A 27,379-nucleotide genomic window follows, 5' to 3' on the forward strand; every position below is an offset into this window, starting at 1 on the left:
ACTGGTATTTAGCAAGACAGGCAGTTTTATTGGCAGAATGTTTATTTCTTTGGACAAATAACATGTTGTTACCCCGGCGGGTGCACATTTTCACACAAAGGCATTTACGAACAGTGTACACACTTCGGTCTCCCCCATGTCCTTCAGAAGCTGGGGGTGAAATAAATAACTCAATACTCAGAACAACAGTTTACTACTTCCTAGAGAAGAACAGGTGGCACACACCAACAACCTACACCACACACTGGCAAGCTGGGGTTACACACACGCACAGCACATTTACTGGCACACAAGAGTATTTTCCATGGCAACACAAGGTTCATTAACTACAGAAACATTAGCCTGGCTCGCTGCTGCCGGAAATAAGGGGGTGAAAGGGAACCCCAAGCTTTGACTGCCAACACAATCTATGAGGGTGCTGAGCCGCGGGAGAGAATGCAGCAAAATCTAAGCCAAAGGAATACGCACGGCAATGGGGGCAAAACCAAGAGACAAAACCATCAAGAGACAGCCTGGAATATGAGACTCACAAAGGCACACACTGAACTAGTCCACTAATAACACTGAGCTACAATCACACAACTGGAGCACAAGAGTAACAATTAGGATCTCTATTCATGCGCCACTGACCTGGGGAATGTACAAGCATCAGTCCGGCTCAATAAGGAGGTTCATCTGGACCTGTATCCTCCATATATCCATATATATATATACTGTATATATCTCCTATATCCATATATATACTGTATATATCTCCTATATCCATATATATACTGTATATATCTCCTATATCCATATATATACTGTATATATCTCCTATCCCTTGTGCCTGTGTCCCTGCTCTAAGCTACATCATAGAATATATTAGAAATATGTATAATTCCTCTTTATATAGATATATCTCTCTCTCTTGTATTGTGTACATCTCCTGGCACCCTTCCCTCCATATTATCTACCTGGCACTGTCAGGAGCACAAGAAGCCGTGCATATATGTCAGGGGGAAACAGTTTATACACAAAGCCACGGGGCTTAATGATGGGGATGAGGTGGGCATAGGGTACGAGTGAGGCTCCGGTGAGACCCCCTTTAGTCGGCGAAGAGACTGGCAAAGGATTTCCTCAGGTTGCGTATCGTTTCGGCTTTTGCTTCATCGTGGCTAAGGTTGGAGCGAGGAGCCGGTGTGTCTGCAAGGGTGAAGGAGTTGGTGAGGGACTGGGACTTACTGGAGGAGGGTAATGAATTGGGGAGTGGGGGGTAAGACATAAGATGGAATTGGGGTTGTAAGTGGGTAAAAAGGCAACAGCCGTGGAATGTTTGGGCAGGAGGAGCAGAGATGGAGCAGAGAGACGGGCAGGGAAGGTTTCAGAGAGAGAAAGAGACAGGCAGGAGAAGGTTGTGTGTGTGTGTGCGGGTGCAAGGGGGGGGGGAGACGCAGCAGATGGAGCAGGACATGCACAATCCAACCACATGGCAGCAGAATTGTGGAAGATGCCAACAAGACGGGGGTGAGGGGGTAAACCGGTTTAATTGAAGAAGAGATGATAAAGGAGGAACATAGAAGGGAGAGGGAAGAGAAATAATGAAGAGTTAAAGTCATGCATCATCAGGCAGGATCATTATTATTATTATTGTTGTTGCACGTTTCATTCACAGTAAAGATTATTGTCAGACTCGCAGCTGGAATTAAATTGTCACCCTCGTAACCAAGACAATGGTGGGGGGAGTGTGCATGGGTCAGCCCGGAGCAGCCAATAATAATTCTACATGTTAATAACCACCAGGGACCCCCATGGTCTTGGCAGATGGAGAGACAAAGTAAATGCAGCCAATGTACCTGCTGTAGGCGGCATGCAACAAACGGGGATGCAGAATGTAGTATAGGAAGCGGAAACCTGTGTGGCCCACCCAGAACCGCGAGGGCTCTTACTTCAGCTGCGGCTGGGGTGGGGGCAGCTCGGCGCCCGGCTTCTGAGACACTTGAGGCTTTTGTGGCCCTCCAGGACGGGAGGAAGATTGGCCGGGGCCCTGGGGATTAGGCCGGGGCTGCTGAGTCATTGGTCGGGGTGGCGGCTGTTGCGGCGCTCCAGGAACAGACTGGCGCTGCTGAAGTGGCGGCTGCTGCATTGGCTGGCGGGTGCCCTGTTGTGGGGGCTGCTGCTGCTGTTGGCTGAGTGGAGGGGCCGGCTTCTGCTGGGGCCCTGCAGGGATTGGCTGTCTTGGAGGAGCCGGCTGCCGTGGCTGCCCAGGTTGAACTCCCATTGGCTTGGGGCCAGTTGGCATAGGTGGGCCTTGCTGTTGCCTTTGAGGTGACTGGGGGCCTTGTGGACTTGACTGCCTCTGAGGGGACTGGGACTGGCGGGGTGAAGGCTGCTGCTGGGGTCGGACCTGCTGGGGCTGCTGTTGAGGGGGGATTTGGCGTTGCTGGGCTCCTGGACTGGGTAGATTTGGTGGATGTGCAGAAGGCTGAGGACTTAGACCCTGGACCTGTTGACCCTGTGGTGGGGGTCGTTGCTGGGGGGGTGGCCCCTGGCGCAATGGACCTTGGGTTGCTTGAGGACCCCCTATAAGAAAAGAGGCACAGAAAGAAAGAAAGGTCTTGGATAAATACTTGTACTTACTGTATAAAACTCATGGGAAAGAGAGCAGCCCAAGAGCAGGAATTACAGAGAATAAGACCTCTGTACCTGGGCAAGTACTGGGGGGAAGGTTCCTGTCTGACCGTGGGAAAGAGAGCAGCCCAAGAGCAGGAAGCATAGATTATCAGAGCTCTGTGCCTGGGCAAGTACTGGGGGAAGGTTCCTGTCTGACCGTGGGAAAGAGAGCAGCCCAAGAGCAGGACGCATAGATTATCAGAGCTCTGTACCTGGGCAAGTACTGGGGGAAGGTTCCTGTCTGATCGTGGGAAAGAGAGCAGCCCAAGAGCAGGAATTACAGAGAATAAGACCTCTGTACCTGGGTAAGTACTGGGGGAAGGTTCCTGTCTGACCATGGGAAAGAGAGCAGCCCAAGAGCAGGAAGCACAGAGAATAAAAGCTCTGTACCTGAGAACAGAGGTTCCTAGTGGGCTTTGTTATGTTCCATACAGAACAGGGTTCAGTTTCAGCTGGACTGATTGTTGTAAACTTGTACTCTATATAATTGTTATATTTTATGGCCAAAGGACACCTGGGTCCCTTCTGTATGTAATACCCACAATGCCTGTAGCAGGCCTCACCTTGAGGAGGGAGTCTCTGAGGCTGTTGCTGCTGCTGCTGAATGGGAGTTGCGGATCTGGAGTGAACAACCTGCGCCTGAAATGATGCAGAGAGAAAGGGGAATTTTAGGGAAGGCTCAGCAGTTGGATGTGAGAGAGGAGAGAAGCCTTTGCGCCCGTTACCTGAGGCTGGGTGCCGTGTGTAGGGCGACTCAGGGATGGGCTGCACTGCACATTCTGGGACATTCTGGACACAACCAAGTCTGCTATCAGCTGCTTGTCCTCCTCCTGCTGGTCTCCAATCAGAGGCATAGAGGAGCCAACCACCTAATGGGCCACACAATATTATGGTCAGCAACAGGAGACGGGGCCCTCACATAGCAGGTGCTGGGGTCAGTATGGGGGTGCATAAGCAGAAAGGGGTGATCACTTCATTTGGAAGAGAGAAGCTTCTTCTAATGGAGGAAGAGGAGGGCCACACACATCTGTCAGAAGGATGGGACAGAGAAGGAGCAGATAACCAGATGACAAAGAAAGGAAAAGTTGGGGTGCGTATGTCACCAGAAGGGTTGGGACTGAAAAAGGAAGAGATGGGTGGGGTGCACAGGAACAGAAGGGGCACAATGGAGGAAATAAGGAGAAAAAGGGTCCAAGTCCTCTGGTTTAATATTTAGGCCTCCCAGCCTGCCCCCACCTCAATGATATGGTCCCGTCCATCCTTCCCATGAAGTGCTTCTACAGCGCAGATGTCCAGGCCCCCAAAAATGTCAGCACAAGCGTCAACCCACAGCTTGTACCTGATAGAGAAAGATGTTAGGGTGCATTATAGTCATCCAACTGCCCCAAAACAACAGTCAGTCTCCATCTTGGACATCCCATAATAGTGCAAAGACATGAAAGCAAGCTGCAGTCTCACCTGTCTGACACAGCAATCTGCTCCAGCATTGCCGACCCAGTGTTGGTCTTCCAGTTCCCAGAAATGGAGGTTCTCCTGTGTGTGACGGGGAGAATAATGGTGCTTACTGGTGCAATGGCTTTTTGGCCTATTTTAGACCAAAAGGGTCAATGTCCGGCCATAGGAATAGAGTATGTGTTACATTGGATTCCAACACCTGAATAGATACACCCTCAGGATCTCAGCACCCTCACCTGGATCCTCACACATTGGATCAGTCACTAGCCCTAATTCCCTATTAGTCTGTGTCCCTATATACTATACTACAGTCTTGCCTGAGGGGAGAGCTACCTCCTTGTATCCCTCCTAGCTGCTACTTAACCTGCCTGTCTTACACTCCTACAGACTCCTATTGCAGGTAGTAACCTACCTCTAGCTGGCCTCAATCACATGGTCCCTGCTCCCCAACTTATCTCTTAGTTACTGGTCCCTCTAGGGCACATGGCTTTACTAGGCCTTGTAATACCCAGGTTTCCAGGAAGCAACCAGAAGCCAAAGAGGAAGCTCCACCCCTTGTCACTCACTATAAGTGTGACAGGAAGTGGTCACAACACCTCTTGGCCAATAGCACAACTATACAAATTACAACTAGCCATAGGGCACATTAACCCTATGGGTCCCTACACTGATATCCCCACCCCACATAGAGGGCTTCTTCAGCTTTGCATTAACTTATAGTATGATGTAGAGAGTCGTATGTTCAGACAATTTGCAGTTGGTCTTCTTGTTTATTTTTGTTGTTTTTTTATTTATTTTGCTTTTTTTCAGCAGCTATCTGGTTGCTAGGGTCAAAAATATCCTAGCAACCAGAAAGTGGTTTGAAAGAGAGAATGGGATATGAAAAGGAGAGAGGCTGAAAAGAAAGATGAGTAACAAACAGTAACATAAAACATGCAGACTCATGAGGTAATATATTTTTTGTCTGCCGGGTCAGTGACCCCCGTTTCAACACTGAAAAGCAACAGATGAACAAGGCAAAAGATTTTACAATAGAGAAGATAAAGAATGAAGAGTAATGACAAGTTAAGAGTGTCCTGTCCATGTGCCAGTGTTATACACAGGAGGGAGCAGTAACATTCTGCACTACTTCTGAGCTGGAGTCACAACCCCTCGGCTATGAAACCTTCTCACAGTCAGTCAGTGCAACAGATCTCACAGCTAAGGCCGTAGCTTGGCTGGGGTAAAACTTACCTTAGACGTAAGGGGCACAAATGAGCTGCTGATTATCCCGTATGGGAGTTGTTACAATATCATAACTAGAACTAAACTGGGTGGGAGCTGCCACAGGGCATCCTTACAGCAGGGTTGTTACGGGCTGTATCACTTCCATCAACTTCTGACCCTCGTTCGTATATTTTAAAGGAACCTACTTGGAATCAAACTGTTCTACATGGCTGAGGGGAGGAGCTTATTTGGGCTTGATGAAAACAGCATGGTAATTAGGGGAGTAGTGAGTTGAGGTTCCCCCATAGCCAGGGAGGGGGTGACTTTACCCCTGTGTGAGTCCCTACAGTTCAGCAGGGCTCCTTATTATTATGAGAGCTGCTTGTTCTGTCAGCAGGATGGTCCCACCCAGGGAAAGTTGCTGAGACAGTGATTATTTTCCTAGGCTCTAACTACAGGAAGGTTTGCGTGTCCCCGGCATACACAATGAATGCTGCGCTTGCTCACATGTAGGCCTTGTAGTTGCTCCCAATCTTCTGGATGCGCACGTCGTACTTGGCGTCTATGAACGGCTCCGATGTGGCGTAAGTCTTGGTCAGCGCCACCACACTCGCTATGTCCTGGAAATCATACTGATTGTCCACCTTCACCTGCGAGGAGAACCCCAAAACATCAGCCTGGCAAATTAGGGGAGACCACCCACACACTGAATGGAGTAATGGGTTAGAATTTAGCTTCAAGGTAACACAGGCAGGGCATGATAATCCATCTGCACCGTGTAACCACTATTTACTATAAGGAGGCTCTGAATAGGGGGCAAGAGCACTATTTACTATAAGCAGGCTCTGATTAGGGGGCAAGAGCACTATTTACTATAAGGAGACTCTGAATAGGGGACAAGAGCACTATTTACTATAAGCAGGCTCTGAATAGGGGGACAAGAGCACTATTTACTATAAGGAGACTCTGAATAGGGGACAAGAGCACTATTTACTATAATGAGACTCTGAATAGGGGACAAGAGCACTATTTACTATAAGGAGACTCTGAATAGGGGACAAGAGCACTATTTACTATAAGGAGACTCTGAATAGGGGGACAAGAGCACTATTTACTAAAAGGAGGCTCTGAATAGGGGGCAAGAGCACTATTTACTATAAGGAGACTCTGAATAGGGGACAAGAGCACTATTAACTATAAGGAGACTCTGAATAGGGGGCAAGAGCACTATTTACTATAAGGAGGCTCTGAATAGGGGACAAGAGCACTATTTACTATATAGGAGGCTCTGAATAGGGGGGGGACTATCTGAATAGGGGACAAGAGCACTATTTACTATAAGGAGACTCTGAATAGGGGGACAAGAGCACTATTTACTATAAGGAGGCTCTGAATAGGGACAAGAGCACTATTTACTATAAGGAGACTCTGAAATAGGGGACAAGAGCACTATTTTTACTATAAGAGGCTCTGAATAGGGGACAAGAGCACTATTTACTATAAGGAGACTCTGAATAGGGGACAAGAGCACTATTTACTATAAGAGGCTCTGAATAGGGGGCAAGAGCACTATTTACAGGCTCTGAATAGGGGCAAGAGCACTATTTACTATAAGGAGCTCTGAATAGGGGCAAGAGCACTATTTACTATAAGGAGACTCTGAATAGGGGACAAGAGCACTATTTACTATAAGGAGACTCTGAATAGGGGGACAAGAGCACTTATTTTATAAGGAGGCTCTGAAATAGGGGACAAGAGCACTATTTACTATAAGGAGACTCTGAATAGGGGACAAGAGCACTATTTACTATAAAGAGACTCTGAATAGGGGGCAAGAGGGAGACTCTGAATAGGGAAGAGCACTATTTACTATAAGGAGGCTCTGAATAGGGGGAAAGAGCACTATTTACTATAATAAGACTCTGAATGGGGCAAGAGCACTATTTACTATAAGGAGACTCTGAATAGGGGACAAGAGCACTATTTACTATAAGGAGACTCTGAATAGGGGACAAGAGCACTATTTACTATATAGCAGGCTCTGAATAGGGGGACAAGAGCACTTTTACTATAAGGAGACTCTGAAATAGGGGACAAGAGCACTATAAGGAGGCTCTGATACTATTTACTATAAGCAGGCTCTGAATAGGGGGCAAGAGCACTATTTTACTATAAAGGAGACTCTGAATAGGGGGACAAGAGCACTATTTACTATAAGCAGGCTCTGAATAGGGGGACAAGAGCACTATTTACTATAAGGAGACTCTGAATAGGGGACATAGGGACAAGAGCACTATTTACTATAAGGAGACTCTGAATAGGGACAAGAGCACTATTTACTATAAGGAGACTCTGAATAGGGGCAAGAGCACTATTTACTATAAGGAGGCTCTGAATAGGGGGCAAGAGCACTATTTACTATAAGGGCTCTGAATAGGGGACAAGAGCACTATTAACTATAAGGAGACTCTGAATAGGGGGCAAGAGCACTATTTACTATAAGGAGACTCTGAATAGGGGACAAGAGCACTATTTACTATAAGCAGGCTCTGAATAGGGGGACAAGAGCACTATTTACTATAAGGAGACTCTGAATAGGGGACAAGAGCACTATTTACTATAAGGAGACTCTGAATAGGGGGACAAGAGCACTATTTACTATAAGGAGGCCTCTGAATAGGGGACAAGAGATTTACTATAAGGAGACTCTGAATAGGGGACAAGAGCACTATTTACTATAAGGAGACTCTGAATAGGGGCAAGAGCACTATTTACTATAAGGAGGCTCTGAATAGGGGGCAAGAGCAACTATTTATATAAGGAGGCTCTGAATAGGGGGGCAAGAGCACTATTTACTATAAGGAGACTCTGAATAGGGGACAAGAGCACTATTTACTATAAGCAGGCTCTGATAGGGGGACAAGAGCACTATTTACTAATAAGGAGACTCTGAATAGGGACAAGAGCACTATTTACTATAAGGAGACTCTGAATAGGGGACAAGAGCACTATTTACTATAAGGAGACTCTGAATAGGGGACAAGAGCACTATTTTATATAAGGAGACTCTGATAGGGGGCAAGAGCACTATTTACTATAAGGAGGCTCTGAATAGGGGCAAGAGCACTATTTATATAAGGAGACTCTGAATAGGGGACAAGAGCACTATTTACTATAAGGAGACTCTGAATAGGGGGACAAGAGCACTATTTACTATAAGGAGACTCTGAATAGGGGGACAGAGCACTATTTACTATAAGGAGGCTCTGAATAGGGGACAAGAGCACTATTAACTATAAGGAGACTCTGAATAGGGGGCAAGAGCACTATTTACTATAAGGAGACTCTGAATAGGGGACAAGAGCACTATTTACTATAAGCAGGCTCTGAATAGGGGGACAAGAGCACTATTTACTATAAGGAGACTCTGAATAGGGGACAAGAGCACTATTTACTATAAGGAGACTCTGAATAGGGGGACAAGAGCACTATTTACTATAAGGAGGCTCTGAATAGGGGACAAGAGCACCATTTACTATAAGGAGACTCTGAATAGGGGACAAGAGCACTATTTACTATAAGGAGGCTCTGAATAGGGGACAAGAGCACTATTTACTATAAGGAGACTCTGAATAGGGGACAAGAGCACTATTTACTATAAGGAGGCTCTGAATAGGGGGCAAGAGCACTATTTACTATAAGGAGACTCTGAATAGGGGACAAGAGCACTATTAACTATAAGGAGACTCTGAATAGGGGCAAGAGCACTAATTTACTATAAGGAGACTCTGATAGGGGCAAGAGCACTATTTACTATAAGGAGGCTCTGAATAGGGGGAAAGAGCACTATTTACTATAATGAGACTCTGAATAGGGGGCAAGAGCACTATTTACTATAAGGAGACTCTGAATAGGGGGACAAGAGCACTATTTTACTATAAGCAGGCTCTGAATAGGGGACAAGAGCACATTTACTATAAGGAGGACTCTGAATAGGGACAAGAGCACTATTTACTATAAGGAGGCTCTGAATAGGGGGAAAGAGCACTATTTACTATAATAACTCTGAATAGGGGGCAAGAGCACTATTTACTATAAGGAGACTCTGAATAGGGGACAAGAGCACTATTAACTATAAGGAGACTCTGAATAGGGGGCAAGAGCACTATTTACTATAAGGAGACTCTGAATAGGGGGCAAGAGCACTATTTACTATAAGGAGGCTCTGAATAGGGGGAAAGAGCACTATTTACTATAATGAGACTCTGAATAGGGGGCAAGAGCACTATTTACTATAAGGAGACTCTGAATAGGGGACAAGAGCACTATTTACTATAAGCAGGCTCTGAATAGGGGACAAGAGCACAATTTACTATAAGGAGACTCTGAATAGGGGACAAGAGCACTATTTACTATAAGGAGGCTCTGAATAGGGGGAAAGAGCACTATTTACTATAATGAGACTCTGAATAGGGGGCAAGAGCACTATTTACTATAAGGAGACTCTGAATAGGGGGCAAGAGAACTAAGTAGTGGTTCCCTGACTCTGTGACCTTAGGGTGACAATCTGTCATGAGTGGTTTGCCCACCTTATGACCCCCCAGAGATGGGGTAAGAGCCTGGTGCTGAGCTATGCAGGAAGCTCATCATTATTTGGGGAAGACTGGAAGATGAAAGAGGAAGGAGCAGGGAGTTGCTCCACTGACCTTGACTTGGCTAATGCCTCTGACGCGAGCCCCGACCCCTGACTTACCTTCCCCATCCCCGAATGTGCGTGTCCCATTTTGATCACAACGGGGAACTTGGATGCAGTCAGCTGAAAGAGAGAAATATATATATATAGTCTGGGCCAAGGGGCCATCTCATGTTGTGTGGTTCAGGGTGCAGTTCTAAATCTCCCATCTGGGGGGCACAATGGCACTGGCTGCTCTGTGTGTGTGTAGGTGCCCACCCAAGCTGCCACTAACATACAATCAATACCATGGAATGAAACTGGGGGTGCAACAGCAAATGATGACTTTTATTACAGTTTGGAACCGATGTGCACCCCCCCCCACACACACACATGTGCAGACTGAGCTCCCCCATTCACCAGAGGGAGAAGCATCAGGATTTCCTACAGTGCATGAGCTAAATTGGGAGTAAGTCAGAATGAGCAGTGCAGTCAGTGAGATAATGGTGTGTCACGTTCATATAATGGGTCGTGGAGTTGAAGTGACAGTGGGTAGGGAAAGTACTTGTGTGGAAATACAAGAAAGTGGGGTGTGGGCCCGTCGGCTGTCACTGACCCCTGAGCGACTGTCAGGCTCCTGTGGTTTCACTCATGTGGTTAGAGGCGGGGGGAGCTGCCATTAGCACATTACACAATGACACACAGGGCACGCATGGGCAGGAAATCCACCAACGTTAACCCTTCCAGGAACTGTGCCGTTCTCTGTGCCATTCCCCAATATCACTCACTGCCCCCTCATCTCTATCATAGCAACCTCAGTACCCCCCCCTCCCGCTCACCATTCCATGTGCACCTAGTGCCCTACCTACATTGGTGCTCATACCCGTCAGCCCCAGTCCCCACTGGCCGTATGTATTTGGGGCATAGGAAGAAAGTGGGGTACCTTGTGTGGCCCCCTATTCAGAAGTAGAATGGAGAGTGGGCTGAGCATGGGGCACTAGGCTGAGACAGGGAATAGGCTGGGGGGTAATGTACAGACATATTTGGAAGCAGAGACCCCATTCCCTGCAGTGTGTGTAGAAATGAGTCGACTGTTTCACTTTCAGATTCCAGTAAATTCCCTTCTGCACTAAAGTCTAATGATTCCCAGATTAATGGCAACTGCAAAACCAAGGGGTGCCACCTCTCCGTATCCCCCCCGTCAGTGCTGATTCCCAATTCAGTGGATGATAAATAGAAACAGGGGGCGCAATGCACTGTAGGATAGAAACAGGGGTTCAGTGCCCTGTAGAATATAGGGGGTGCAATGCACTGTAGGAGAAACCCTACTGCTCCTGCAGGGTTGGGCTGTTGCCAGACAGGAGTGGGCAGACTTTGGGGGGGCAGGATTCCTGGGGGTTGTGGTGGCTTAGCACATGGAAACACAAAGTATGGGAAGCGTCAGGAGCAAACGAGCACGTCCGCCTCCCCCGGCACATTCCGGATCATTCCACCTTTCTGGCCAGTGAGTCAGCGCCGGATTCACCGCAACTTTATTTATATCCCATTACTGAAGCCTTGCACTTCCCACAATCCCCACGACTCCCACAGCCCCTTCCCTTGCTCCGAGCCCTCGTGTACTTTCCCTAAATCCCTTACACAACTTTCTTTTCTTTGCAAATAGTGATGTCACTCTCTTATGAATGTGCTGCTGCCCCCTCTAATTCCCACAGTCCCGTTCCCTTTCATGTCTCCCAGCTGTTCCCTATGGAGAAACATAGGGAATATCAGCCACTATTGCCCCACGCAGGGAATATCAGCCCTGTATATCAGCCGCTATTGCCCCACATAGGGAATATCAGCCCTCTATATCAGCCGCTATTGCCCCACGCAGGGAATATCAGCCCTCTATATCAGCCGCTATTGCCCCACATAGGGAATATCAGCCCTCTATATCAGCCGCTATTGCCCCACATAGGGAATATCAGCCCTGTATATCAGCCGCTATTGCCCCACGCAGGAAATATCAGCCCTGTATATCAGCCGCTATTGCCCCACGCAGGGAATATCAGCCCTCTATATCAGCCGCTATTGCCCCACACAGGGAATGTGTGTGGGTGTGTGACTCCTATACACATAAGAGAGTGTGAGAGGTGCATGTGGGGGGAGAGGGTGCAGAAGGGCAAGGAAAGCCCAGGAAATGACTCCTGTAAGTCTGACTGATGTTACTGGTATCAGAGTCAGCAGCAACGTCAGTATCACCCCCTACACTGCTCCACCATCACCTTGTCTGCAACCCGTTCCAACACAACTCTGTCTAACTCCCAGCATCCAGCACGTCTCTACTACTCACTTTCCATATGGCCCTAAGCACCCGGCCCCTGTCTCTACTACTCACTTTCCATATGGCCCAAAGCACCCGGCCCCTGTCTCTACTACTCAATTTCTATATGGTCCTAAGCACCCGGCCCCTGTCTCTACTACTCACTTTCCATATGGTCCTCAGCATCCAGCCCGTTTCTACACTTTCTATATGGCCCTAAGCATCCAGCCCCTGTCTCTTCTACTCACTTTCTATATGGTCCTAAGCATACAGCCCCTGTCTCTACTACTCACTTTCCATATGGTCCTCAGCATCCAGTTCCTGTCTCTACACTTTCTATATGGCCCTAAGCATCCAGCCCCTGTCTCTACTACTCACTTTCCATATGGCCCTAAGCACCCGGCCCCTGTCTCTACTACTCACTTTCCATATGTTCCTCAGCATCCAGCCCCTGTCTCTACACTTTCTATATGGCCCTAAGCATCCAGCCCATCTCTTCTACTCACTTTCTATATGGTCCTAAGCATCCAGCCCCTGTCTCTACTACTCACTTTCCATATGGTCCTCAGCATCCAGCCCCTGTCTCTACACTTTCTATATGGCCCTCCATAAGCATCCAGCCCCTGTTTCTACTACACACTTTCCATATGGCCCTAAGCACCCGGCCCCTGTCTCTACTACTCAATTTCTATATGGTCCTAAGCATCCAGCCCCTGTCTCTACACTCTCTATATGGTCCTAAGCATCCAGCCCATCTCTACACTGTCTATATGGTTCTAAGCATCCAGCCCCTGTCTCTACACTTTCTATATGGTCCTAAGCACCCAGCCCATGTCTCTACTACTCACTTTCTATATGGTCCTAAGCACCCAGCCCATGTCTCTACTACTCACTTTCTATATGGCCCTAAGCACCCAGCCCATGTCTCTACTACTCACTTTCTATATGGTCCTAAGCATCCAACCTGTCTCTTCTACTCACTTTCTATATGGCCCTAAGCATCCAGCTCATGTCTCTACTACTCACTTTCCATATGACCCTAAGCACCCGGCCCCTGTCTCTTCTACTCACTTTCTATATGGCCCTAAGCACCCAGCCCATGTCTCTACTACTCACTTTCTATATGGTCCTAAGCACCCAGCCCATGTCTCTACTACTCACTTTCTATATGGTCCTAAGCATCCAGCCCGTCTCTTCTAATCACTTTCTATATGGTCCTAAGCATCCAACCTGTCTCTTCTACTCACTTTCTATATGGCCCTAAGCATCCAACTCATGTCTCTACTACTCACTTTCCATATGGCCCTAAGGACCCAGCCTGTCTCTTCTACTCACTTTCTATATGGCCCTAAGCACCCAGCCCATGTCTCTACTACTCACTTTCTATATGGTCCTAAGCACCCAGCCCATGTCTCTACTACTCACTTTCTATATGGTCCTAAGCACCCAGCCCATGTCTCTTCAATATAGATAGTAAAGAGGGAATATAAATGGAAAGAAGGGAATATAAATGGGAAAATGAATTTAAATGGGAAGGAGGATATATACATAGGAAGGAGGGAATACAAATACAAAAGATGGGATATAAATGGGAAAGAAGGAATATAAATGGCAAATATATTCTATGAATGGGATAATTAGGGCTGAATGACAGGAGGGTTGCGTCAGTGCTACTGGTTTTCCTGATGGCAAATCTCATTATAATTTACAGCCACTTCCTTTTCCTCGTGTTTTGAAATGTCTGACTAATAAAACAGACCCTGGGCCCTGAGCCAATCACATCCCAACAGGGAGGGGCCATGAAGAGCTTTAAATTCCAGAGCTGCACAGACAACAGATGTACTTGTGAGAGACACAGACAGAAGGACTGCCCAGCCATCAGGTAACCAGATGCTCCCTTATTGTACATACTTACACTAACAGCTAACAATCTATTCCCACCCAGTCACGGTTGCTCCTTAACACAAGCACCTGCTTGAACAGGAGCTTGCACCAAGAGCTAACAATCTTTTCCCACCTCTTCTTCACTAGTGTACACATCTGCTTGAACAGAAACTTGCACCAAAAGCTAACAATCTATTCACATCCCGACTCCTCTAGTGCACACATACTTGCTTGTACAGGAACTTGCACCAAGAGCTAACAATTGATGCCCACACCTGCTTGTACAGGACTGTTTAACCCCTGCACTTCTAACTACTCCCTGTCTTTCCTCCTGCAGTTTGGGATCATGTTGTACCTTGTGGTTGTGCTGGTTCTAGGGTGCCTCAGCCAGGAGGTGTTGGGGTGCAGCTGTGGACGTAGGCACCCCCAGTCTGCATACTGCAGTGCAGATTTTGGTGAGTATAATCACAGGAAGGCTTTTGTAGGGGAATGTGCAAGGCACAGCATCTACTACTTTGCTTAAAGGGGAATGAAGCAAGTTCCACCTAACCAGCACCTTACCAAATCAACTGGTACTTAATAAAGGCAGTGGCACAGGGGCAATTCCAGGTCTCTAGAGTAGCTTCCAGCTTCATTCCAGTGCCATCTGCCAGACCCCCAGGTCACATTTGTGTTGCTGTAGGTATATGGAACCAGAGCAGAAACATCATGATATATTTCAAGTTACACTTCCCCTTTAAAGAGGCCATTATTCAGTAATTAATAGTGTATGGCAGCGAGTGCTGGGACACCCCTTAAGCTGTAGGTGGGTTTGGGGTGGGGTTACACTGTGACTGCTGTATGTGTAACACAGAATATTTGGCACGTAGGTGTGAGCTCAGGGGCTGCAGGTTGTGTGCTCACATCACTATGTAGAACCCATTCTTACCCTCATGTGCAAATCTCACGCTGGGGCAGATTTCTACCAGAGACTTCTCTGGCCACAGGACCCCCCTAGCCCAGTGCCCCAGCCAGGTTGGAGACTAGTAAATGAGGGGCACAGGGCAAGTATCAGCTGCAAGGAGGTTGGGCCAAACAGCCCTCAGCACTACATTTCCACCCCACACTGCTCTATTCTGCCCCTGATCTGCCCCAGTACACACAACTGCCCGTGTCTCTCTCACGATGTATGTCTCACCATGTATGTCTCACCATGTATGTCTCACCATGTATGTCTCACGCTATCTGTCTCACTGTCTGTCACACACTGTCTGTGCAAGTTTCACAAGAGTGCAACATTGGGCAACACAAACAGGGAAGAAGGTAATGCCACTTATTTATAGAAGCAGGAAAAGCATCAGGAATTTCCCTCTTATAATAAATGTCATACAGATGCAATAGTGACTGATATGATGGGAAGGTTCCAGTACTAGTGATGTGCACATAGAACTGAATGCTGCTGTGCATTCTTAGTGGTGCATGGGAATGGGCGGGACTATGTACAAAGATTATTATCTATGGGGGTTCCTGCTCACCCCTCTGTCTCTCTGCAGTTATTCGAGGGAGATTCATTGGAAAGACCCAGTACAAGACAGAAGAGCAGGGCAGAGTGAAATATGAGATCAAAACTACTAAGGTAACTCCCCCCCCCCACCAGTCCTCTGTTACTTGCTTCCATATGGCTCCCCTCTAACACTCTACCTTTCTCAAGATCTTTAAGGCCCCTCAAGGAATGGACGACATACAGTTTCTCAGCACCCCATCAATGGAAAGCATGTGCGGCTACGAGCACGTCCTCTCCAACAAGAGCCAGGCCTTCCTCATTACAGGTGAGCCTTCTCTATTGAGCTTGTCCCTGCTCTCTAACACCCAAGAGCTATGATATTAGGGCTGTGGATCAGCGGGGGCAGGTGTTCCTCAGGTGCTTGTTCTTGCTCTCTAACACCCAGGCATTATGCTGTTATACGGGATGGGGTAGTATTGTACAATCAGATTACAATTACAAAACACTGAGCACTATGCCTATTATTATAGACTGTAACCCTACATAGGCCATTATCACCTAAAAATGCTCTCAAAGACATTGGGGGGGGGGGTGATTCAGTAGGAAGGGATTAATGGGTCATTTACAGTGGCAGTAATGAGAATGGCCAATGTACTGAACTGAACTGCTAGTGGCATTGGCATCAATGAGCAGCTCCCTAATGGCAAACTCTTTATTGCTAATGCCCAGGGCATGCGGTGAATGGTAACTTGGTAATCGACCAGTGTAACTTCATTGTTCCTTGGGCCTCACTAACTACCGCCCAGAAGAGGGGCTTCGAGGAGGTGTATCGCAAAGCCTGTTCCTGCAACGTGAGTAGCAATGGGGCCACACAACCCTCCCAAATTGTCTTGTCCCAAATACAGGAGCCCTCTCCATTGCCAGCACTCAACAGCCCATATTATGTTACTTTTCATTAGTCTCGTCCCATTGTGCCCCATTACCCCCTCTCACTGTCACAATGCTCACCTGCCAAGGAGAAATGTTCCTTATATTGGCCCTGATACCTGCAAACTTGCTTTGCCTGCTGATGACATTAGGGGAAGAGCCTCTCCCGTCACATTGTCTCATTCTGTTTGTCTCATTCTGTTTGTCACCTACATAGCTGCCTCCCCTACTGTCTACAGCTGGTACTGAAATGGGGCATTGCATCCATTGGATGGAGTTGCTGTCAGCTGATTGGCTGATGGTCAGGAAGGTCCCATGATGACCCTGATGTCTCTTTTCTCCCTCCTGCAGATCGTCCCCTGCTATGGTGGTAGCTGCTCCCTGGAGTCGGACAGCCAGTGCCTTTGGACCGATGTACTGGTGCACTGGCAGGAGCCCCTCAATGGCTCCCAGTCCAAATACATGGCCTGCGTTGACCAGGGCAATGGTCTGTGCACATGGGAGTCCCAGAAGCCCAGCGTCATCGCTGCTAGGAATAAAGAGGCACAGTCTGCTGCCACAGCACAATAATCTTCCTGGGCGAGTTCAAGGGGATGATGGGAGGAAGGGGCCACTCGAAGGAGAAGTGTTTTGTATATGTGAATGCATATTCTTTTTGTACCAGGGGGAAATAAATGTCTCTTTATGTTTTTTCTACAATGTGTCATTGTTCTTCATATAGAATTAATGTCATTGTTCTTCATATAGAACAGAAGGGAGCCCCTAATAATGACTACCCCAAGCCCTCCCATACATTAGCCTCTCTCCTATCAGGGCCTTTAAGAGTTATTCCATTTCCCACAATGTTCTGGCTGCTGTCGGAGGCTGCTCAGGTCACACCACAGGCACTTCATTCCCAAGAAAACAACTTTCACTCAACCCCCCTCCCCAGCCAGTGACTCACCATCTCCTTATGGTTGGGGTAATAGGTTTGCTCAATGAGAGGGAACTCCTCCGGCCCCAGCTTCTTGTGTAATCGCACCAACTGGGAGAACTGGAAAGAGAAGGAAATGGATTATTACTCAGGATTCATGCTCTTCACCCCCACCCTATATATTATAAGGATCACATGACTGACCAAATAATCAGGGACTGACTGCAGCTCATATGTACCTGACCCTTTGCTGCCGGCATTACGATGAGTTCTGCTGGGGCCAATCAGGACTGAAATGGGGCACAGGGTTCAGAATGAACATATTAATTATGGGCTTTCCATTACACAAAGTCCAGCACAAGAACAATGTATAATGCTACTGAGTATCTCAATAAGAGCTGAACAGGTCTCACCCCGAAATGCAGGACATCTCATTAAAAAGGGGGGCATCATACTGAGTGGGTGTCAGGTGTATCACTTGGGGTGTGCTTTAACCAGGGACACAGATGATATTAGGGGGCCCTTCGAGGCAGACTAACCCAAACTAGAGAAGCCAGTGGGGGGGGGGGTAAATTGAATGGCAGGTTGCACTAGAAATGGTTCCATCCTAACAGACCACCATGTTTCTTTGAAGAGAATGCTGAGTGGGCATCGGGCACAGGGTAAGCTTAATGGAGGTCTGACTCTGCCGAGGTGGAAGCAAAGTCCTGAGACACCTCTCCTCTGGGTATTATACCCACCCTGTGTATTCTGGACATTATACCCACTCTTTGAATTCCGGGCATTATACCCACCCTGTGTTTTCTGGGCATTATACCCACCCTGTGTATTCTGGGCATTATACCCACTCTGTGTATTCTGGGCATTATACCCACTCTGTGTATTTTGGGCATTATACCCACTCTGTGCATTCTGCCCACCCTGTGTATTCTGGGCATTATACCCACTCTTTGAATTCTGGGCATTACACCCACCCTGTGTATTCTAGGCATTATACACACTCTGTGTATTTTGGGCATTATACCCACTCTGTGCTTTCTGTGCATTCTACCCACCCTGTGTATTCTGGGCATTATACCCACCCTGTATTTTCTGGACATTCTACCCACTCTGTGTATTCTGGACATTATACCCACTCTGTGTATTCTGGGCATTATACCCACCCTGTGTTTTCTGGGCATTATACCCACCCTGTGTATTCTGGGCATTATACCCACTCTGTGTATTCTGGGCATTATACCCACTCTGTGTATTTTGGGCATTATACCCACTCTGTGCATTCTGCCCACCCTGTGTATTCTGGGCATTATACCCACTCTTTGAATTCTGGGCATTACACCCACCCTGTGTATTCTAGGCATTATACACACTCTGTGTATTTTGGGCATTATACCCACTCTGTGCTTTCTGTGCATTCTACCCACCCTGTGTATTCTGGGCATTATACCCACCCTGTATTTTCTGGACATTCTACCCACTCTGTGTATTCTGGACATTATACCCACTCTGTGTATTCTGGGCATTATACCCACATTGTGTATTCTGGGCATTATACCCACCCTGTGTATTCTGGACATAATACCCACTCTGTGTATTCTGGGCATTATACCCACTCTGTGTATTTTGGGCATTATACCCACTCTGTGCATTCTGCCCAACCTGTGTATTCTGTGCATTCTACCCACCCTGTGTATTCTGGGCATTATACCCACCCTGTATTTTCTGGACATTATACCCACTCTGTGTATTCTGGGCATTCTACCCACCCTGTGTATTCTGGACATTATACCCACTCTGTGTATTCTGGGCATTATACCCACTTTGTGTATTCTGGGCATTATACCCACCCTGTGTATTCTGGGCATTATACCCACCCTGTGTATTCTGGGCATTATACCCACTCTGTGTATTCTGGGCATTATACCCACCCTGTGTATTCTGGGCATTATACCCACTCTGTGTATTCTGGGTATTATAGCCAAGCTGTGTATTCTGGGCATTATACCCACATTGTGTGTTCTTGGCATTATACCCACCCTGTATATTCTGGACATTATACCCACCCTGTATATTCTGGACATTATACCCACTCTGTGTATTCTGGGCATTATACCCACCCTGTGTATTCTGGGCATTATACCCACGCTGTGTATTCTGGGCATTATACCCACCTTGTGTATTCCGGGCATCATACCCACCCTGTGTATTCTGAGCATTATACCCACCCTGTATATTCTGGGCATTATACCCACTCTGTGTATTCTGGGCATTATACCCACCCTGTATATTCTGGGCATTATACCCACTCTGTGTATTCTGGAAATTATACCCACCCTGTATATTCTGGGCATTATACCCACCCTTTATATTCTGGGCATTATACCCACTCTGTGTATTCTGGGCATTAAACCCACCCTGTGCATTCTGGGCATTATACCCACTCTGTGTATTCTGGGAATTATACCCACCTTGTGTATTCCGGGCATCATACCCACGCTGTGTATTCTGGGTATTATACCCACCTTGTGTATTCCGGGCATCATACCCACGCTGTGTATTCTGGGCATCATACCCACGCTGTGTATTCTGGGCATTATACCCACCTTGTGTATTCCGGGCATCATACCCACGCTGTGTATTCTGGGTATTATACCCATGCTGTGTATTCTGGGCATTATACCTACCTTGTGTATTCCGGGCATCATACCCACCCTGTGTATTCTGGGCATTATACCCACTCTGTGTATTCTGGGCATTATACCCACCCTGTTTATTCTGGGCATTATACCCACTCTGTGTATTCTGGGCATTATACCCACCCTGTGTATTCTGGGCATTATACCCACTCTGTGTATTCTGGGCATTATACCCACCCTGTGTATTCTGGGCATTATACCTAGGCTGTGTAATCTGGGCATTATACCCACCCTGTGTATTCTGGGCATTATACTGTATATAAATTTCCAGGAATCTGGTGGCAAAGACGTGAGGCAACAGGAAACTCAGTAGCACTATGTTTAGGGACAGAAATAACTGGCAATACAGGGCACTTGCCCAACTCACAGACACTGAGATGGTTACTGAATAACATGACTCACTGGCTCCTGTATACTCACCACCCAAGGTTTGTCACAGAAGTTGTAGACAGAATGCAGGGAGTTGAGGCTGGGCACCCCAGCATACTGCAGCCCAATGACCAAGCTGCGGAAGTCCCCGTTACGTGCCATGCTGAAGGCGTGCTGGCGAATCAGCACAAAGTCTGGCTTCAATGACCTATCAATGGACAGCAAGGACTGTTACTTTCCCAGAAACCCTTGTGCTGGCAGATACAGTAGATTGTGTCAAGAAATGGCTCTTTAGCTTAGGTTTCAGTAGAATTGTGTTAGTAGCAGTTTAATGACACTATCAATGGCCCAACGAGGTGTGTGTATCGGTGCTCCATTACTGTGTCACATTGGAACAGCAGCGCAGATTCCCACAGTGCGCCCCCCCCTGCAGGGAAATCCTTGTACTGTACTGAAGCTGTGCTGGGAGTTCCCAGTGCCGGAATAATGGATTGCTGGGCCCGGAGCACAGGACCAGCACTTACTCATACAGTTCCCACCCCAGTAACAGAGAAGTAATGGGAATTTCCCTACAGATTTCTCTGCAAGATTTACGTTTCTAACTAGAACGAGGGGGGAGGCCTTGCCTGAAATCCTTGGGTTCTGGGTTAATCCAACAATGATCCCATTCTAATGCCAAGACATTTAAGCACCACCCCCAAATGGATCCAACTAAGCCTCTGTCGAGATACAGTAATGGTACCAACACTAATCCCCCAATAACCATATGGAAGTATCTGGGTACAGAGTCCCTTGCCGTTATTATTACAAGTGCCCAGATATAGTGCCACCCCCTCAGCACACCCCCCCCTGCACTGAAACACTCTCATTTACAGTAAATCATATTCCCCAGGAGGCCTCACTTGTTTAGGGTGAATCGGGGAGGAAAAACACAGCATGGAACCCAGTGAGTGTAATGCTTATGGCAGTGTGCTGGTTACAGACCTACCCTGTGATGCCGGGCCAGACAGAACCCAGTCTCATGCTGTTGTTACTTTCTCCCCCTTCACGGAGTACCTGGAGTACCTGTGGCTACTGTACCCCCCCCCCACACACCATATCACCCTTTTATTAGGCTTCTCTGTGTAACTTGCAGCTACTGTATCCTCCCACACGTTACCCTTCTATTAAGATTCCCCCCCCCAGTTACCCCCAATCTGTGCATTCCTTCCCCTCACCCAACCCCCTGCGCTGTGTTTACTCACCTTACAACCTTCACCCCATTCCTCAGAACCTCCAGGTCTACAGAGAAGCTGCCATTACTGTGTGCCACCAGATTCAGGTCACAGAACTCGGCCTGCAAAGAACCAGAACCTGAACAGTCTCTTCACTGTATAATGATTAGCATTGGGCCAGGGACACAGCTATGCACTATACAGAGGGAGAGCAGGTCACTATACAATGGGAGAGCACATCATTATACAGAGGGAGAGCAGAGCAGATCACTATGCAATGGGAGAACAGAGAAGATTACTATACAATGGGAGAGCAGATCATTATAGAGATATGGGGTGCCCAAAAGGTAGATCGGGATCTACCAATAGACCTTTAGCTGGTGATCAGTAGATCTCAAGACTCTGTGAACAAATAGCTTGTCTATATGACCCTCCTATTTCATGCTTTTCATTCAGATATTTATTATTATTAAGGTTACATAAGAAATAGTTGTTTGTTAAATATAGCAATATAAATTCTCTCATAAATCAATATAATGTTTAAGTAATAGTTTCCGTGGAACAGATTGCTAACAATGCTTTTATGAATGTAGATCATAATGGGACAACATAATTTAAAGTAGACCTTGCATTAGTAAAGTATGGGTGCTCCTGATATAGAGAGAGAGCAGAGCTCTATACAGAGGGAGAGCAGAGCAGAACACTATACAGAGGAGAGGCTGTTAGCCCTTTACCTGTTCCACTTTGATATCGTATTCTCCATTGATTCTCTTCCCCTTAAACAGCTTCCCCCTGCACAGAGCACAAAAAAGGGTAAGTAAGAGGAATGAGGCTGATTCTCTAACGCTGACTAACAATAGCAGATGTTCTAATCTGAGCCTGAGACAGGGGGACTACCATAATCCCCTGAGAATCAGCAGTGAGAGCCACATGTTAATAAACCAGACTGGGGTTCAGAGATTTACAGGTGCAGGGCACAGCACAGACACATTTAAAGGAAGAAATGTAAGAATTCAATGCCATTTATTATAACTGGAAAATAAAGGAGTGATGATGATGATGATGATGATAGAGCAGTGAGAGTGCACGACTGATGCTAAACTTGGCCCCTCTGCAGCTGACAATTGCATCACTGCCTCCTGGTAATTGTGGCAGAGCTCCCTGCGGTGCATCCACCTGCCCTAATGCTCTGCCTCTCGTTCTGCACCAACTCCCTCATTCCCCCAGGAGGCAGCACAGAGCAGGAATATGGCACATGATACTCACATCTACCTCCCATCTCTCTCAGCCCCTGTGCCCCCCGTTTCACTGCTACCCTGGTAGATATCATGCCTATGCCAGTGATTCCGACCCCCACCATCCCTGCCACTGACTCCCGGCCCCGCACTCATCCCTGCCAGTGACTCCCGACCCCCCACCTGTCCCTGCCAGTGACTCCCGGCCCCCCATCCATCCATGCCAGTGACTCCAGGCCCCCAATCCATCCCTGCCAGTGACTCCCGGCCCCCCACCCATCCCTGCCAGTGACTCCCGACCCCCCACCTGTCCCTGCCAGTGACTCCCGGCCCCCCATCCATCCATGCCAGTGACTCCAGGCCCCCAATCCATCCCTGCCAGTGACTCCCGACCCCCCACCCGTCCCTGCCAGTGACTCCCGGCCCCCCATCCATCCATGCCAGTGACTCCAGGCCCCCAATCCATCCCTGCCAGTGACTCCTGATCCCCCACCCATCCCTGCCAGTGATTCCTGATCCCCCACCCATCCCTGCCAGTGACTCCCGACCCCCTACCCATCCCTGCCAGTGACCCCCGACCCCCTACCCATCCCTGCCAGTGACTCCCGGCCCCCACCCAACCCTGCCAGTGACTCCAGGCCCCCTACCCATCCCTGCCAGTGACTCCCGATCCCCCACCCATCCCTGCCAGTGACTCCCTGCCAGTGACTCCCGACCCCCCACCCATCCCGGCCCCCCATCCTTGGCTGAGAGAGAGGAGCCATTATGTGAGCAGCAGCTGATTCACTTGTCTGGGGGCGGCTGGAAAGACTCAGCACTTTCCCCTTATGTAAAGCTGTGCTGCCAGTGCCTGGGGTGCACAGGGGGAGGGAAATTTCTATTTGTTGGATAAAATATGGATATATAATTTGTCATTTTTAGGCTTTGGTGTGAAGGTTGCAGCTCCCCAACATTGAGTGCAATGACACAGTGAGCCTAAGCCAGTGGAAGGGACAAGATGTTGTGCAGCAGCTTGATCTTAATGGCTTGGGTCTGGCAAACACTCCAATCCTGGCACAAGGTATGTTGTGGTTGGGGGAAGGGGTGCAGCTAGGGTTGCCACATGGCCAGTAAAATGATGGTTGATCCCAATGTTATTAATAGGGAATAAAGATAAATATATAGGAAGGTCAGTGATCCCAATGTTATTAATAGGGAATAAAGATAAATATATAGGAAGGTCAGTGATCCCAATGTTATTAATAGGGAATAAAGAGAAATATATAGGAAGGTCAGTGATCCCAATGTTATTAATAGGGAATAAAGAGAAATATATAGGAAGGTCAGTGATCCCAATGTTATTAATAGGGAATAAAGAGAAATATAGGGGAAGGCCGGTATTTATTTCCAAAAGAGGTGGTAACAGTAGGTGCAGTAAGTAGATTGTCCCTCAGATCAGGGAGCATCATGGGATTGGAGGGCACAGGGGGAGGTGCTAGTCACATAGATCACATGACATGGGTGGGAATGTGGCCCTAAGAGTGCACTGAGTGTAAATGTCACAATCCTCCATTGTCCCTATTCCCGGCTGTGTGTGAGTGTATTATATATATATATATGTGTGTGTGAGTGTATTATATATATATATATGTGTGTGTGAGTGTATTATATATATATATATATGTGTGTGTGTATTATATATATATATATGTGTGTGTGTGTGTATTATATATATATATATGTGTGTGTGTGTGTGTGTATTATATATATATATATGTGTGTGTGTGTGAGTGTATTATACATATATATATGTGTGTGTGTGAGTGTATAATATATATATGTGTGTGTGTGTGTGAGTGTATAATATATATATGTGTGTGTGTGAGTGTATTATATATATATATATGTGTGTGTGTGTGAGTGTATTATATATATATATATGTGTGTGAGTGTATTATATATATATATATGTGTGTGTGTGTGAGTGTATAATATATATATATATGTGTGTGTGTGTGAGTGTATTATATATATATATGTGTGTGTGTGTGAGTGTATAATAATATATATGTGTGTGTGTGTGAGTGTATAATATATATATATATGTGTGTGTGTGTGAGTGTATTATATATATATATATATGTGTGTGTGTGTGAGTGTATTATATATATATATATGTGTGTGTGTGTGTATAATATATATATATATATATGTGTGTGTGTGTGTGAGTGTATTATATATATATATGTGTGTGTGAGTGTATTATATATATATATATGTGTGTGTGTGAGTGTATTATATATATATATATATGTGTGTGTGAGTGTATAATATATATATATATGTGTGTGTGTGTGTGAGTGTATTATATATATATATATGTGTGTGAGTGTATTATATATATATATATGTGTGTGTGTGAGTGTATTATATATATATATATGTGTGTGTGTGAGTGTATAATATATATATATATGTGTGTGTGTGTGTGAGTGTATTATATATATATATATGTGTGTGAGTGTATTATATATATATATAATGTGTGTGTGTGAGTGTATTATATATATATATATGTGTGTGTGAGTGTATTATATATATATATATGTGTGTGTGTGTGTGTGAGTGTATTATATATATATATATGTGTGTGAGTGTATTATATATATATATATGTGTGTGTGTGAGTGTATTATATATATATATATATGTGTGTGTGAGTGTATTATATATATATATATGTGTGTGAGTGTATTATATATATATATATATGTGTGTGTGTGAGTGTATTATATATATATATATATGTGTGTGTGAGTGTATTATATATATATATGTGTGTGTGTGTATTATATATATATATGTGTGTGTGTGTGTGTATTATATATATATATATGTGTGTGTGTGTGAGTGTATTATATATATATATATATGTGTGTGTGTGTGTGTGAGTGTGAGGGGTTGGTGAATATAAAGCAGAGGCGGTCAGTGTGAGTCAGTGAGTGAGTGACAGTGAGTGAGTGTGAGTGTAAGTGTGTCAGTGAGTGAGTGACAGTGAGTGTGAGGGGTTGGTGAATATAAAGCAGAGGCCGGTGAGTGTGAGTGACAGTGAGTGACAGTGAGTGAGTGTGAGTGTGTGAGAGTGAGTGAGGGCCGCATTGGGGCGGGAGTGACTCACCAGTCTCCGTGCGGTTCATCGATGACGAGGAGGACTTTGCTTCCCTTCAGGCCGGGGCTGACTCCGGTGGCGGTGGACACTTGCTCGCTGAGGGCCGCTGTTGTCTGTTTGACGGCGTTGGAGAGGGACGAGAAGAAGCCGCCGGAGCTGGGCGGTTCGGGGGAGACGGCGGGCGGAGGGGGCCCCTGAGGAGCAGCAGCAGCAGGAGGAGGAGGTGCGGGCGGGTCCGGGCGCTGCAGGTCGCTCATGTAGCCATTGGGCAGGTTGGCCATGAAGTTACTGTCCGACAGGCGGCGCCGCAGGTAATTCATCATAAGACCGCGGCTCGGTACCGGCGATACTGACAGAGATAACTGAACAGCGGGGCTTCTGAGGGATTCTGCTCACTCCGTCTCCTCCTCAGCGCCAACACTTGGTACCGCCCGGAATACCCCCCTTTCTTAGCCAGTAAACCCGTCCTGCGCCCGAACCGCTACACTGAAGCAGGACTTACCAAGCGCCACTGAGAGGGGGAGCGCGGGGCGGGGATGGTGACTCACCTGCGTCCCTTGTCTTATCCCCCTCTCTCATCCGCATAATGGCACGTTCTGGTACCCAGAGTGGGAGGAGCCACAGGGGGATGTAGAGATGCTCTGGATTAGATGTCCCTATGCGCATGCGCATCTCTCTAGACATTTTCTCTCTATATCTATTTTTATACCCGCTATGTACAGTTACATCTCTCTCACTATACCAGCTGTATACCCTCTATTTTATTATATATATATCTATACAAGCTGTATACCCTCTATTTTATTATATATATATATATCTATACCAGCTGTATACCCTCTATTTTATTTTATATATATATCTATACCAGCTGTATACCCTCTATTTTATTTATATATATATCTATACCAGCTGTATACCCTCTATTTTATTTTATATATATATCTATACCAGCTGTATACCCTCTATTTTATTATATATATATATATCTATACCAGCTGTATACCCTCTATTATATTATATATATATATCTCTATACCAGCTGTATACCCTCTATTTTATTATATATATATCTGAGATATATATATAATAAAATAGAGGGTATACAGCTGGTATAGATAGATATATATATATAATATAATAGAGGGTATACAGCTGGTATAGAGATATATATATATAATATAATAGAGGGTATACAGCTGGTATAGAGATATATATATATA

General features: G+C 46.5%; 2 protein-coding genes across 6 annotated transcripts; one reads left to right on the forward strand and one right to left on the reverse strand.

Annotated features, from left to right (window-relative positions):
* Positions 1-24: 24 nt before the first annotated feature.
* syn1.L (synapsin I L homeolog) lies at positions 25-26,762 on the reverse strand. 4 transcript variants are annotated; one of them, XM_041572260.1, is made up of 13 exons: positions 26,166-26,762; positions 22,508-22,565; positions 21,804-21,895; positions 20,611-20,767; positions 17,525-17,614; positions 10,067-10,129; positions 5,821-5,963; positions 4,111-4,185; positions 3,889-3,991; positions 3,378-3,521; positions 3,216-3,291; positions 1,929-2,562; positions 25-1,185 (listed from the first exon to the last, which is right to left on the reverse strand). In XM_041572260.1, exons 1-13 carry the CDS (start codon positions 26,477-26,479, stop codon positions 1,158-1,160), a joined length of 1,977 nt encoding a protein of 658 aa, XP_041428194.1. In that variant the 5' UTR covers positions 26,480-26,762; the 3' UTR covers positions 25-1,157. The 4 variants fall into 4 exon arrangements, with proteins under 4 accessions (XP_041428194.1, XP_041428193.1, XP_041428195.1 ...); XM_041572259.1 differs by having other exon boundaries at positions 25-1,223; XM_041572261.1 differs by having other exon boundaries at positions 1,894-2,562.
* timp-1.L (tissue inhibitor of metalloproteinase-1 L homeolog) lies at positions 14,084-17,277 on the forward strand. Of its 2 annotated transcripts, XM_018228490.2 has the most exons (6): positions 14,084-14,169; positions 14,509-14,626; positions 15,704-15,786; positions 15,862-15,979; positions 16,384-16,505; positions 16,933-17,277. In XM_018228490.2, the coding sequence occupies exons 2-6, from the start codon at positions 14,518-14,520 to the stop codon at positions 17,149-17,151; spliced, it is 651 nt and encodes a 216-aa protein (XP_018083979.1). In that variant the 5' UTR covers positions 14,084-14,169; positions 14,509-14,517; the 3' UTR covers positions 17,152-17,277. The 2 variants fall into 2 exon arrangements, with proteins under 2 accessions (XP_018083979.1, NP_001274380.1); NM_001287451.1 differs by lacking the exon at positions 14,084-14,169 and having other exon boundaries at positions 14,518-14,626; positions 16,933-17,151.
* Positions 26,763-27,379: the final 617 nt, after the last annotated feature.

The sequence above is a fragment of the Xenopus laevis genome, chromosome 8L, assembly GCF_017654675.1.
Source record: "Xenopus laevis strain J_2021 chromosome 8L, Xenopus_laevis_v10.1, whole genome shotgun sequence".
NCBI classification, from domain to species: Eukaryota; Metazoa; Chordata; class Amphibia; order Anura; family Pipidae; genus Xenopus; species Xenopus laevis.

Coding starts and splice junctions, on each gene's coding strand:
- timp-1.L (XM_018228490.2), top strand. CDS start 14,518: ATGTTGTACCTTGTGGTTGTGCTGGTTCTAGGGTGCCTCAGCCAGGAG. Junction 14,627..15,703: donor ATACTGCAGTGCAGATTTTG/GTGAGTATAATC, acceptor GTCTCTCTGCAG/TTATTCGAGGGAGATTCATT. Junction 15,787..15,861: donor ATGAGATCAAAACTACTAAG/GTAACTCCCCCC, acceptor ACCTTTCTCAAG/ATCTTTAAGGCCCCTCAAGG.
- syn1.L (XM_041572259.1), bottom strand. CDS start 26,479: ATGATGAATTACCTGCGGCGCCGCCTGTCGGACAGTAACTTCATGGCC. Junction 22,566..26,165: donor GATGAACCGCACGGAGACTG/GTGAGTCACTCC, acceptor TGCTCTGTGCAG/GGGGAAGCTGTTTAAGGGGA. Junction 1,224..1,928: donor CCACCCCAGCCGCAGCTGAA/GTAAGAGCCCTC, acceptor ACCCTCCTCCAG/TAAGTCCCAGTCCCTCACCA.